The 13329-nt window shown below is 36.7% G+C and overlaps 1 protein-coding gene across 1 annotated transcript in view; it reads left to right on the forward strand.

Annotated features, from left to right (window-relative positions):
- Positions 1-2326, forward strand: part of LOC123958912 (excitatory amino acid transporter 2-like) — an 8548-nt gene extending 6222 nt beyond the window's left edge. Inside the window, exons 9-10 of the mRNA XM_046032652.1 lie at positions 564-774; positions 1851-2326. Of these exons, the coding sequence (XP_045888608.1) occupies positions 564-774; positions 1851-1922 (283 nt within the window). The 3' untranslated portion in view covers positions 1923-2326. The remainder of the gene's footprint in view (positions 1-563; positions 775-1850) is intronic.
- The last annotated feature ends 11003 nt before the right edge of the window (positions 2327-13329 follow it).

The raw sequence follows: 13329 nt of genomic DNA on the forward strand, positions 1-13329 counted from the left end.
TAAACAACTCAACAAAACAATTGTCAACAACAGGCATGAGTTTAACTCTCCGTACGTCAACTCACTGAAATCTTTTTGTTGATTCAGAAACGTAACTAACATACAGTAACTACAGTGCATAATCAGTTTGCAAAAAGTAGTCTGTTGGCAGCAATACTAATATAACTCAGCTGGAAATTAAGCAGCGTGTGGCTATGTTGACACTTGGGCTACATGATTCTTACGAGAGGTAGAAACCCCATTTTACATTTTTAACAAATTATTTAACCTTGAATAACTTTTAATAACATATCATAGTAATTCTCTTGTTTTATGCCCTGAGGCACTACTTATTCTGCAACTGTGTATTGCTGCTGAATATCACTGAAATTCTCTTCTCTTTATTGTGTATTTTGCTTTTATTATGAAATCCAAACCGCTTTTCTTTATCTTTTCTATTACTCACTACTTAAAATCAACATTAAAAAACAATTTCAAAAGAAAAAAAAGCTTTCCATTGTTGTGTGCTGTCCCCTTTTTCTGTCATTAATTATTTTCGTCCATCTGTCCTCTTCAACTTCCAGGGATCGTTTCCGTACATCGGTTAATGTGGTTGGGGACTCCTATGGAGCAGGTATCGTGTACCACCTTTCCAAACACGAGCTTGACTCATTCGACTCCCAACAGACCAGGATGGAGGACTTTGAGATGGCAAAGACACAATCCTTCTTTGAAAATAACACCAACCAGAATGTATATGCTCACCACAACTCAATCTTGATAGACGACTGCAAGGTACATTTCACATTAACGGACATAGAGACTTGTATGTAGAGAATCCTCCCCAGCTCTGTGTCTGTGCTCTTTTCTTGTCTGTGTTTGTGTTTCTTTTGTATGTGACTTCTTATATTTGTGTATTTGTGTCTATGTTAATAGTAAATGTCATATTTTCATTGAAGAAAATGTTTTTAAAAGGGGTGAAAAAGCTAAATAAATATTTCTATATTTATTTATTCACCTGTTAATTATATGAAAAAGCAGTTTTTGTGATACCTGGTTCATCAAAAGCAAAGATTGTTATTTTTTATATTTATTTAGTTAGTTAGTTTAAGTATCTGTTTTACTCTCATGAAATCCGAATGAAAGTGTCTATTTTTAAGCATAAACCATTCCAAATCCTTTGTCTTGTACACAGTTATATTGAACTTGTATTTTGTTGTGGTATGTATTTATTTTATTAAGATCTGTTCTTTTTTTGTCTACTTAATTGGACATGTATTTGTGGCAGCCCTGACCAAATTACAGTTTTCAATCATAGGCCATCTTTTGAAAGAGATTTTGTAGCCAGTGGTACATAAAAACTGCTGTTTCACAATTTTTCATCCAAATGCCTATCAAAGATCCTTTCCTATCAATATTTTAGCTAGCTTTCTAAACAAACAAGAGCAAATTGTTGTTATTTTTAGACAATTTCACTCATACAGTAGAATTCTGTTATTATTGTAGTGTCTGTATAATGCAACTTTTTTTCTGACTCTAAAGTTGCATTCTGATTATTGAGGATTGTAATTCGGTTGGGCAGAGAATCCATAAAATATATGGCCAACTCTGAGAAACTATAATCATCCCTGGTTTCAGATAATCTTGTAACTGACAGACCATATTAACACATAAACAGCATCACTGTGTCATTGAATCAGTGTATGAGAAGACATGTATTTTATTGTTCGGGATTCACACAGTAAACTTCGCCCCCAAGGTCAATGGCCTGAATGTAATGAAGCAATGGCTTCTCTGCTCCCAACCATTGACAGTGTGTACATGACGGTGCCTTGGCCCCATAGTTAGATGTTCTTGATAATTGCTTTCAGGTCAACATGGGCAAAAATGGGAAGACCGCAGAGTTCTCTCTTGTTGAGGAGGGACCATGGAAATGCGAGTAAAGCAGATCCAGATGCTGCTGCGCCTTACCCTGAGTTCCAACAGTTTTTACTTTCTGACAACACAGCTATAAAAGAAAAATCACATAAAAAAAAGAGAAGCTAGCAGAGTCACTGTACTGCAAGAACGAACAGTTGGTCAGTCATTTTCTGTTACCCAACTGGGTAGCTACTGGAGCAAACTACAGATGATTCACCAACTTGTATTAGATCTTGCATTTGCACACGAACTGTAATGAACTGGTGCATTCCATGCGCTTTGTGCAGAAGAATAAATCTTTCAGTTGACAACACTCAGGGCCTTACCTGGTGCTGCTGCAAGCTTCCTGTTCTGTCAACAAAAGAATTCTTCTATCTTGTGCAACATCTCGTTTGTATTGAAGCATTTTCTGATGATCAGTGGTTTTGCGTATGTGTGATATCTGATGTTCTGTCTTCTTATATCCAGAAATGTATTCAAGCTGGATTAATGAAAACATAAACTGAATTTTATGAAACAGTGCATTGTGTGGCATTATGATGTAAGTGCAGGATGGTTTAACACTGCATTACCTTTGACTGTTTGACTTATGGGATTACACCATGATGTCGCACACATGGTCAAGCCTAAGAAGCAAAGCTTAGGACTTAGACCATAAGAGGAGAGCATGTGTCCTCTAAATGTGGCAACAAACAGTACAGGATGTGTTGCAGAGAGCCGTAAAGAAAAAATAGAGAATGTGACTGGTGTCCTCACAGTTATTTATTTATTTATTTTTTCTACATACAGCATGTTCTTATGAGTGAAGCAATGAGTTTCTGTGTGTAGTCAAAAATATGCCTGTGTACTGAAATGTATGTGTGTTCATGTGTGTTTCTGAGAGCAAGAGAGGAAGATTAACAAGGAAATAAAGTTGGAGGTTCAATGAGAGAGAAAAATGGGGGGGTCAGGGGCAATGGTTTCTCAAACTCTCAGCAGGCTAGTGCATTGCTCTGTTTTATTTCAACTGTTTATTTCTTTGCTATATGACAACCTTGCCTTGACAATGTCAACTGCAGAGTGCATGTGACGACTAACACATTTTTGGATAAAAGTTACCACTTTTTATTTCAATAGAATATTGGGAATCACAGTTTTGTAGAAGTACAGTTTCTCCACCTTCCAGCACGGCTCTCAGAGTGAGGATGGCTGGGCCTTCCTCAGCTAACTACAGATTTTTGTTTTTACACAGCATATTTAAATCAAAAGAACACACTTATAATTACATGTAGAGTAAATTAGCTATGGTCATGTCTGTTTATCAAGTGCACACTAAATTCTGCCTCCAGCACTCGCATAAATCAGAAGCCGTAACAACAAGGTCATTGGATGTTGGCTGAAAATGCACATGTTTTTGAGTTTAACTGCATGTAGCAACTCTGTTCAAACCTAGGTGAATACATGATTATTTATTTCTCTTTTTATATAAGCGACAGCTTATATATTCATGTTTAAAGTGCCTCCTTGCACTTTGTGTATATACTCTGCTTAGATAAAGTGTATAAATCAAATACATAGAATTTGACATTTTATTTCATTCATCAGAATTGTTTTTGCTATGCTAAAGGTTTCTGAAAAGACTATAACTATATGAATATTAGTTAGTTGTCTCAATAAGTTGTGAACTTAGGGTCATTTATTTACAAGCAATGCATTAAATGTATTTATTTCAAGAGAAACTACTGAGCTCCAAATGAGTGTCAGAGAAGAAAGCCCAATATTTCACTTTCACTTGTTTAAGGACTGAATGTTATTATGGACTCATCACATATTTGGGTATTTACGGTTATGTGTACATAAAGGCAGTTTTGTGTGTGTGGGATATTGGTTTTGGCACCAACAGTATGTCTACATGTTGTCAGACCACTGCAAGCCATCCAGTGTTTGGCTCAACCAAAATGGAAGAGAGTCCTCCTCAGTGATTATCAGCATGTCACTACCATGTCAACCCATTATCTATTAACTGAATACATCCATTTTCCATCTATTTCGTTTGTTATTGGGCCTTGATCTAAATAAGAATATGTTCCTAGTCAAATGGCCTAGCATAGCAGGTGTTTTCTATCAACATGTGAAATTGTACACTCTTTAGATAATAAAACTTATATTTTCTATCTTTCTTTTTGATTCTGAGCACATATTGGTCCCAGAATTTATTCAACATTTTCCTTGTGTCTGACATTCATTGTAACGCAAAACTTCTTTTGACTTTGACTGACTAAATGCAAGCAAAATGAAATGCACTTGTTCTAAATAAACTATAATACTGCACAAAAATATTTGTCAGGCAAATGGACTGAAAGTGTGCAAATGTTTTAATACTTGTTTGTAAATATGAATGGAAACAAATAAATGTTTATTGATGAGCCTCCGTTGTGGTTTATTTTTCCGATAAGGGCGGATGTGATATGAACTTTCAATAAGAGCATATAACAGCTGTGTAGGGTGTTAAGAGAAGCTACTGAGTGAGTGGGCTGAGCACTGTTCAGTACAGAGCTCCCATAATGAATGTGGGGAAACAGAGCAGCTTAATGTAAATTACCATTCACAACATGGTCTTTAATAATATTTTTACAAAGACATTTAAAATAATACTGTATGTATTTTAACTTGAAAAAAGACATTTTCACCAAACCACAGAATCACGGTTTTGTGTCCACTAACAGACCTGTGAGTAAATTTAAAAAAACACACTCTGTATAGGTTTTTCAGTTTGAAACAAATGGCATTGGTGCATCTTACCCGACCAGTTTGTATTTTGCATTTTAAAAAGTGTTGATATGACAATAAATACATTCTAAGTCCAAAATAAAGATATATGTGAAGAGTTTTTGAGTCCGCTGGAAAACCCCGGTTCTCCTTCAGACTGGGCTCAGAGCTATGAAAGTCCAAAGAAAATTTTTGCTCAATAGCCCTAACAGATTTGATCCTCTAATCAAATTCCTCTGTTTCAAACACAGTCTTGTGGCTCTGAGATGAGTCTGAAGCTTCTAGGGAGTATGTTTCTCAACTTCAGTGTGATGAATATTTCTGTGGAAGCTCATCAAGAGCGATGACTGTGTATTCTGCCGCCTTTCCATTCTCTCTGGGATTGTCTTTGTGCAGGAACGTCGCCATCTCTTGCTCCCTCTGCTGGTTCGAGGAGTTTGTTTTGGTCTCTAGCTGAGATCCCTGATTTGGTCCATACCACCTGTAAAATAAGGAACAGTTAGAATTTTATTCTATGCTAATAAATTTATAATCAAAAATGTTTTTCACATTTTTCAGATTTTAAAGTCTCACTTGTCTCTGGTAGCGATGGCAACGGAGAGTATTACCAGTGCTGCAACACCAGCAATAAAACCAACAATAATGATCCAACCTGGAGATATGGGAGAGTAGGAGTTAATAATATGGACTATCTTAAGCAAGAGTATAATCATCCAGAAGTCAATTATTTGTTGAATGCATTTTTTGCTGGACTCGCCTGGTGTACTGTGTCCGTTGTTCTGGGGTGATGCAGGATTGACAGGTTCTTGAACAGAAAAACACATAAATAAACCTTTCCATAAACAATCACTAAAGACAATGTGATTGCAATTATATGACTATTAGGGCAAGTCTAGGGTATTTACCATTATTGGGTGGTAAGTTCGACAAACTGCGTTGCTTTCCAGATAACACTGGTATTTCTGGTCCTTCACTTTCTTCAAAGATTTGTGGGACAGCCATGGAGGTTGAGGATGCAGTGCTAGTTTCTGTGTTGGAGCTAGAGGTCATACTGGAGCTTGTATCAGGGTTCTGTTCCAGCATCGCTCCATCCCCAGAACTGTCAAAGCTGTTGACAGCGGGGTCAGTAGTTTGAAAGGCCGAGATGTGGTCTGGGGTGACACTTGACTGTGGCATTGATGAAGAGGTAAAACTAGACTGAGTACTTTGGGTGGTAGATGAATCTGAAGTGTAGTCATCAGTGTTCCTTGGCAACACTGTGGAGGTAGAGCTCTGTGCATGTGACACATGATCTGCATAGTGTTCGCCTCCATGATGGAGTAACATGAACGTCATGGAATAGTCACTGTTGTCCCCTGTAGCACTGCCCTCAATCAGGTCACTCTTTTTGGAGTCAGAGAATGGCTGCTGTGATTCTTGAATGGTTGTGTTTCTTTTGGGGGTTTCAGTTGTGGGAAGAATGAGAAACTCGTCCATCATCGCCTCTTGGAGAACATCATCCTCAGCTTTGGTGGGGATCTGGTTAACATCTAGGACAAAGAGAGTTGGAAAAATCCAAAGGTCACCTTATGTGTTTAACTACCAGCCCATAGAAAGAAATGTTAATATTTGTTGATGTATTACAAAAGGACTGGGCTGACATACTTTGGCCCAGATTCTTGCATAAACTTGTGTTGTGTTCTTTGAGGTGTGGCGAGAAACAGTAATGATAAACCTGGATGACTAATTGTCTGTGAGTGGGTTAACAAAAGAGGCGGTCTCATAAAAGCAGAGCACACCGCACTTTTGACACACCCAGTACAGCAGAGCAAACCCTGACTGTTCTTTTTCTCTGTTTTAGCTGGAATGAAGTCATTGTCAGGCATCTCTGCCATTAAGGAGCAGGAAGCTAGAGGACACATTAGGTAGTATGCTTTATCATATAATTAATGCAAACATTCTATGTTTTTGGACTTTTTCAAATCAGTGTTGATTTGTTCTATGTCATAGCATATTACCATAACCAGTGGTGGAAAGAAAGAATTTTTATCATTTAACATGTACAAGTATTGTACTTAAGTGCAGTTTTGAGGTACTTTTACTTTACTTTAGTATTTCCATTTTATGCGACTATGCCCTACCCCACTACATTTCAGTAGGAAATATTGTGCTTTTTACCTGACAGCTACTTACTTTTCAGAATAATATTTTCTATTAACAAAACATATACGATAAGCGTGCAAAATACATTACATTGTTAAAGAATAAACTATTGGTTTCCAACCTTTTTGGCATTTTTTACTTCTTACAAAAAACAATGTCTGTGGGTTTAGTTATCTATAAGTTGTTAGCACCAAATAAATATTTCCAACAATGGTTTGATTTAAAATACTTTTTATGGCCCAGATTTATCCTGTGACTTCCGTAGGGGCCCAACCCCTAGGTTGGGAACTACTGGTCTAAGGTAACGCTTTATAAAGTTGCCGCTAAAGTTGCGGGAAACTAACTGCAGGTCAGCAATCTACAGTAAAATGCTACACATTGATCCAACAACATTAACAATCTAATAATATTATGTACAATTATTTCAGTCACGTTGACCATTTTTTCTGCGGAATAATCTGATAACACTTAAGTACTTATACTTAAGTAGTATTTGAAATACTTGCCTTATACTTTGTATTGAGTTTGTATTTTTACATTGTGTTATTGATACTTTTACTTAAGTAAATGGTCAGACTACTTTTTCCACAACTGACCACAATAAGAATAATCTGTTAGATCTTTCAGAAAAGCCGATTTTTTTAAAATTACAAAAAGGCCTAAGAATCAAATCACACATCTCCACTCTCCATTTCTGCCCAGTCATGTTCAGCTCCAGTGTTTCCTATGAAGCTACCAGCTGCCCAGACTTGTGTAACAGCACTTTGCTGATCTTTGGTTTCACCTTACTGAAGACATAAGCATTAATGCACCTCCTGGATCAGCTCAAAAGAGTTTACAAAGATCTCTGTGTGTGTAATCTGGAGATGTCAGTGAAACCTATGCACCAGCAATGAAATACTACTCTGGCATTCTTACAGAGAAAGTTAGACCTGAAACACAAAGAGCATCTTAGGTGGATGCTGACTCACTGGGTAAGTAAAAGGACATCATGGGAATTATTGAAATTTCAGAGGTCTGAGGTCTATAGGAGAATGATTGTTTTTGTCAGGCTGCAAATGCCATGACGATGACAAGTTATGAGATTGAAAAAGTTTGCCCAAGTATTTAATTGACCACCTATGAATACCTTACATGATGTTATAAGCATAAACAAAATCTACCTGGATTTGGATCTTTAATCACATAAAATCACAAAGCTACTCAGAAAAATAGAAAGTGTTAAAGTGTTTCACACAGAATGTGAAAGACAGATAAAAAAAAGCATTTTCACTTACTGTCAATAGGTGTCGAGTGGACAACCGCAAGAAGTCCAAGAATCACTCCCAAAAGAAGATTCTTCATCTTCATACCAGAAACTTGTGATGGAGCAGTGGACTAAAACTCTTAGTGAGCTGGACCTATTTGGCACACTGAACTGATAATTTGAAGCAGATGAATCATGCAATGGCTTTTATACAGCAGGTAGGTGGTGTTACATCAGCATGGCTGGTGACACAGAAACACATACAGGTGGGCTGGCCCACGTGTGAACAAACCCTCTTCCTCACACACTTTCTCACACTTTTTTATTTCCTCATGAAACACAAAAATTTTAAATCCAGTTGTTCAGGAAGTGACTTTGTTTTAAGATTCTTCTTGCTGGAAGAAAAATTTAGCACCAATTACTTAGGAAATATGGCTGAATGGTCTCATTTACCACCAAGTTTATGGGGTTTTTTCAAGGGGTCAAGGTCAAGGGTATCTTTAGAGGGGCAATTTGTTGTACTGCCAGCAGTCACTACACAAAAAACAGACAATACACAATAAATTCATATTAAAAAAATATAAAGAGTTATTTAAAAGGCCAATGGCAACAGGGACAGTGATTATTCTACTGCTTAACTTAGATACATCTTGTAAGTGACCATGACATGGGATTAAAATAGGTTGGATGTAAAGTGATAAAATAAAATCGCAGCTGTAATATCTGACTGATTAATGTCTAAAAGGCCAAAGATGGTGGAATGTAGATGTTATATTCATATTGTAAGGAATAGTTACACACACACACACACACACACATATATATATATATTTATATATATATATATATATATACAAACTTAAGAAAAGACCTGTTGGCTAACAGTTTGGAAAATGCATTGGAAAAAGATCTTGGATGGAGATTAGATAACTTTTGTGCAGTTCTGAAGATGCATGAAACAACACATCCTTTTTCATTACTTATCATTCTTATCACCCACATTCCCATGTCACAGGAGAAACCATGGGTTTCAACAAAACAAGAATCTAGATTTTTGGTCTTTGACCTCACCAGATAGACCACCAGTCTGGCTCAGTATTATCTCCCTGCAGGCAGTGTGTGTTGTGATTTACCGGTTGATGCAAATTGATGAATCACTGCAGAGCTTCATCCTCAGGCTTTTTGGCACTTTCATGAATTTGCGACAGTCATCATGAATTACTCAGCATGCGTGGGTAAGCGCTTGTCCAGTCTTGCGCTCCACACCCAGAAAAGGATCATTTTTGGTTAAGAGTGGAGACTCTAAATTGCCCTTAGGTGTGAATGTGTGTGAACGGTTGTTTGTCAGCCCTGTGAATGGCGACTTGTCCGGGGTGTACCCCGCCTCTAGACTGATGTCGGCTGGGATTGGCTCCAGCCCCCCCCGCAACCCTGAACAGATAAACTGCTGAAGATGATGAATGGATGGATGGATGTTAAGAGTGGAATTTTGCAATGTCAACTATCAAGCATGTAAAAGTCAGCTTTCACCAGCTAGACACTGCTAGTGATTCAGTATTCAAATGATTCTCACAGTGTGGTTGTACAGTGATTGTTTAGGTAATAGGAGACACATCATGTTATGGGACATTAAATCCTATGAGGTAAAAGGTGGGTAAGTTATTGTCATTTGTGTAAAATTATTTTAATATAGGTCCAAAAGGTCAAACATTTGCATTATTATTCCTCTTAGAATGTTGCCCTTTGAACACTTAACAAAACCTGCATTTTTGGTGGAAATTGTAGTCAGGATTTTGGAGCAGTAAAACAGCAGATTGAGGGAAAGGCTGAGATATATGTATAAGGCTAACAGGCTATGTTTTTCATCCTCCTGTAAACTTCAGTGGCTTTTCAACTACCATGAAGTTGAATCAATAACGACTTAATTTTCTTTCTTTTTTTCCCGATTTTTCTTTGTTTTGAGATGTGAGATGGGGTTTTTCCCTTAGGTTGAACATTGTTCAATTTTCAAAAGCAAGCCTTGATACAAAGCAGTGAACTCTCTGGTGGTGTAAGATTTGTCTTCCAGTGTACACCAGTAAATTTAAATCTTGAAAATTGAATCAGGCTGATGGTCAAAACATTAACACAAGCACTGCTGGCTCACTGCTGGCTCACACATGAAATAAAGTTTTGGGGGAGGAAAAACAGCATTGTTGATTGCTTGACAAATATTCAATTTTGAACATATCAATGAGATGTCAAAAGGAAATACAAACCCAAACAGGGATAAAGTAATGTTTCAATACTTCCAAATGGAATTATTAGATTCACTGGAAGTTTTGGAACGTTGATGCATCATTGTTTACCAAAATAATCCTGTATATATATAATCTTGTGTGTATCCCTATGTAATCTGAATTAAAACCATAATTGTACATTTTTACATCAAGTATTTAGTCTTTATTTGTTCAATTAAAAATCAGGGTCAACACAACACACAATGATGAGATGATTGAGACAATAAATATGGGGAGAAAGAAAGTGGTGGCACTTACACAGAGTCTTCCCCAATACAATATCCACCAAAATCAATGGTTTTGTCTGAAATCATGTCCCATTTCCGTCAGTGGTGAATCTCTGTCCAGTAAATTGAATTTTCTTTTAAAGTTTAGCTGTACGGTAAAACATCATGAAAAATAATGAGTAAACAGTCTGACACATTACTGTAGCTGAAAAAATACTGGTTCATCACTTGGCCATTGTTGTGTTTTATATAATATGTATATATACCCCTATTTTTCACCTACTCGTACATATTAGTTCTATGTTTGCTTTAACTTATCATTTTGTGCCCTTGTTAAACTGGCTTCATATTCCTTGTATTTTTACACATATAAAGCAATAAAGCTGATTTGATTGTGATTGTTTAACCTGCACTTGTGTTTACTCTGCTTTGACACTGGCTGCACGGCATTTGAACTTCCTAGTTTGCCCCATATTGCATGGCAGCAAAGGGAGGGAAAACAGTGTAACCAGTGCAGGTGGCAAGTATTGTATTAATTTAGTTAGTTGATGATCAAACAGCAGTAGGTAGTGTTTAAGCAGAGTTGTCCAGAGGTGTTTTAGAAAAGGGAAAGTGTATAACATTTTATTTCACCATATTACAGTGTGCAGACATCATTAAAACCAAGGTTTGAATTCATCATAATAAATGTTGCGACACGGGCAAAATCATATTTGGGTCCAGACATGTTAACTACTTTTGACTTTTTATCTATTTTACTGTTAGGCTACATGTGCTTCTTGCTGCCCAAGCCACCAGATCAGATTGTCCAGTTTGAGACTCACCCACTGTATCTCCACGGTGCCAACTATTTAAGTGAGTGAGCAAAACATGAAACTAAACATGGCAGGAAATTAGTTTTAAATTTGCCACTCCTTTTCAGTTGTATGTTAATTATGCCGAACAGGTTAAAATAAGTATGGTACCTGGGATGGGCCTATTTCAACATGTCACATTTGAAGTTGCTTCCTCAGAATACTCAGGGGTTTTTTTACAGTTACCCTTTCCCATACACAATATGACATGGAGTCTATCCAACAGGAAACTGTGAGGAGTGGCTGTCTAAACCATCCTTCACACCAACAGATTACCTGTTCAGACTAGATGTACAGGTTCTCATTAAATAGACGTGTTTTACATTCATGACTTGAATAAAATCACATTCATGGTGGTGGATTTAGGAAAATAGGGGCACAGGGGATTACTTAAAGGAACACACTGCATGCAATATGAAATCATGTAAATGGTTATTCCTGCATTCTTTTCCCTATCACATACTTTTACATTAGTACTACAGCTCTGTAACAATATGACATGTATGATTTATGTTTATTATCAGGCTCTTGCCTGTATTGAATAGCTACTAATTTTTGCTTGCATATCTTAGTTTATCTATATATCTACAGTATGTTGTCTTCATTTAAACTTGTAGTTTGCACTGTGTGTACATTGAGAACTACTGATGGCAAGAGTAAATAGTTACTGGTCACAAATCATTGAATTTATTGAAGTTATGAAATTTACTAGGTACATCACAGTCTGATGTAGGTTCATCAATGAATCAGCTTTGACAGACACACAAAAAAAATCTGGGATCTATGGCTGTCGCAGGACTGTAATAAGCATGGCCAAAATGACTGTCTGGAATACCTGTCTACCTGCTTACCTGCCTACCTGCGAGGAGTGGCTTTGGAGGGAAGGCTAAAGGGAGGGATGACATTTTTTTCAGTTGGATACTTAAAAAAATAAAAATTGTAGCTGTCTTTTGCTAGTTTTTCCAATGTTGCCTACCCTAGCTTTAAGTTAGTTAGATATGATGGTATAAAAGTAAAGAGATGCAGTATGTTGAACAAACCATATGATGTTGTTTGGAAAGGAGAATTAGTAATCATGTTAGACATCTAGTACTGTAATCCGTTTAGATCTGTGCTGGCAGCGGGGTGATGTGAAAAACCAAGCAAGCCATAAAACAGAGCCGTGGAGGCTTAATAGGTCATAATACAGGACTAAACACAGTTTAATGTTGAACGCTGACTATGGAAGGTATCCAAAAGTAGCCTTTGATATGCAGAGAGTGATTATGGTTTAATGATATGGGTGTAGCTATAGGAGAGAATATATAGGGTTAAAAGATTAGATTAGATTCAACTTTATTACCATTGCATGAATGGATGTCCAGAATGAGCAATAAACTAGTAAAATCTTATCAAACATCCAGCAGTGAAGTAACTATACTATTTATGTTTTCAAATATTGGACTAGATAGTTTCAAGATATGTTTCTTTACTTTACTTAATTGTATGCTACATCATAAAGTACTCTTAGAAGAAAACATCGGAGGCTACTTTTTACTCCAATTGGCTTTTTATTTAACAGTAAGGAGTAGTGCTTTTTCAGATTAACATTTCCCATACTCTCTCTATAACATTTGATGTATTGTTTGCCTATTATAGATTCAAATACACAAAAGTACATAACGCTGTTAAAAGCTCCACCTCGAGGAAGTAGCCTTTCAAGTTAATGCATAGGCTAATAACGATCAAAATATATAATAATATGAATGGGAGAGTATTTTTCGTCATTGCTGGGCTTTTATTTCTAATACAGTATTTTTATAGTATAGTATTGCTTCTTTCACTCAAGTAAATTTTCTCAATACTTCTTCCACCACATATGACATACGTTGTTGGTTACTGATGTAGAAAAAACAAAAATATGTTGGAAAAGACCAAAGACGTGTATTGGTAAT

This window comes from Micropterus dolomieu, linkage group LG20 (assembly GCF_021292245.1).
Source record: "Micropterus dolomieu isolate WLL.071019.BEF.003 ecotype Adirondacks linkage group LG20, ASM2129224v1, whole genome shotgun sequence".
Lineage (NCBI taxonomy): Eukaryota > Metazoa > Chordata > Actinopteri > Centrarchiformes > Centrarchidae > Micropterus > Micropterus dolomieu.